Source organism: Echiichthys vipera, assembly GCF_963691815.1.
Source record: "Echiichthys vipera genome assembly, chromosome: 21".
In the NCBI taxonomy this organism is placed as follows: domain Eukaryota; kingdom Metazoa; phylum Chordata; class Actinopteri; order Perciformes; family Trachinidae; genus Echiichthys; species Echiichthys vipera.
In genome coordinates this window covers 4,967,721-4,969,279 of record NC_139846.1, presented here as the reverse complement: position 1 = coordinate 4,969,279, position 1,559 = coordinate 4,967,721, and the positions used below count along the sequence as shown (strand labels likewise).

The following is a 1,559-nucleotide window of genomic DNA, read 5'->3' as shown; positions in this document are numbered from 1 at the left end:
GGTAACATTTACTTCAAATTGCACCAGAGCGGTGTTTACTACGAAACAAAACAGTGATACTCTATTTTACAATGGTCTGTAAACCTACCTCTTCAGCAGCCTGACTCATGAAACCTCTCTAACCCCCACTGATCAATCATTAATAGCTGACTGCGAGAGCATGGTGCACAACAGAGCTGCATCAGTCCACAGTGATTACAGCTCAAAACCTCAAAGTCAGCCAAGTTTCATTTGAATCAGTCGAAGCTTTGCTGACACTTAACAGGCAGCTCACACACACAAGAGAGCGTGTGAGCAGCAGAAAATCTCTTTGAAGGTTTTTCTCATCTCTTGGCTGCGAAAGGCGTAGATGATTGGGTCAATGACGGAGTTGCACATGATGAGGATGAGGTACATGTTGAAGTGGGACATGAAGCAGGTGCAGTATGGGTTCCTGGGGCAGGTGATCATGAGGATGAGGTGGAGGAAAAAGGGTGCCCAGCACACCACAAACACCCCAAGGAGGATGGTGAGGGTGATGGCGCCCTTCATGTTGGCTCGCTGATGGATGGGTGCGTTGCCCGGCAGTGCCGCGATCCGCTTCATGTGCAAACGTGCCAGCAGGAACATGTGGACATACAGTGAAGCCATGAGCACCAGCATGGTGAAGAACATGGTGATGAGGCAGATGAGCACTGTGGTGCTCTCTGAGTAGATGATGAACAAGATGCCCGACACAATGCAGCACGTCCAGATGCTGCTGATGACCAACATAGCTCTCCGCAGGGTGACAATGTTGTGGTATCGCAGCGCGTAGAAGATGGTGATGTAGCGGTCGACGGCGATAGCCAGCAGGCTGCAGATAGATGCTAACAGAGAACTGCAGATCATAGAGTCAAACACATTGTCCATGCTTTTGATCAGCGTGACGGGGATGATCAGGCTGCCTCCGTTGATGAGCGCTATGACGATAGTCTCAGAGGCGTTGGAGACGCTGACCAGCATGTCGGCAACTGCGAGACTACAGATGAAGAAGTACATGGGCGAGTGAAGGTTCTTGTTTTTGACTATAGCAGCAACAACCAGGATGTTCTCCAGCAAGCTGACGATGCCCAGAGTGAGGAAAACCTCGGTGGAAATCAGCAGCTGTTCGTAGCATCCTGTCGATGAGTCCTTCTCCTCCATTGATAAGTCTTTGTTAAGTGGCACAATGCCAGAGGTTTGGTTCCTGTTCCGGTAGCCTTGGCTCAATCCATGGTGCTCTGTGGTGTTCATAATGTCTCCTTTTAAATGCCCCGTCTTCTTGGATTAAGTCTTGTTTTCTTCCTGTTGTTAGTGCTCCATCTGGTTCGTCAGTGTTAAAAATCTCAACATGTGCGCTCCTCAGCCATACTCATTATCTGGAGGACGACCTCAGTACCCTTGAAGGGAAATGAAGAAATTCTTCTTTCTTCCATTATTTCACCCTTCAAGGTTTACCAATAAAGGCAATTATCTTCAAGCATCTGCTGCTGCTGCTGCCATTACTGTCAGTTGGTAACAATACCACTTCTCTCCTCTCATCTCTCCCCTCACAAGTT

General features: G+C 48.6%; 1 protein-coding gene across 1 annotated transcript; it reads right to left on the bottom strand.

The window, feature by feature from the left end:
• Nucleotides 1–270: 270 nt before the first annotated feature.
• Nucleotides 271–1,254, bottom strand: mc4r (melanocortin 4 receptor; the record flags this gene model as incomplete). Its single annotated transcript, XM_083936094.1, has 1 exon — nt 271–1,254. One exon carries the CDS (start codon nt 1,252–1,254, stop codon nt 271–273), a length of 984 nt encoding a protein of 327 aa, XP_083792220.1.
• Between the last annotated feature and the right edge of the window lie 305 nt (nt 1,255–1,559).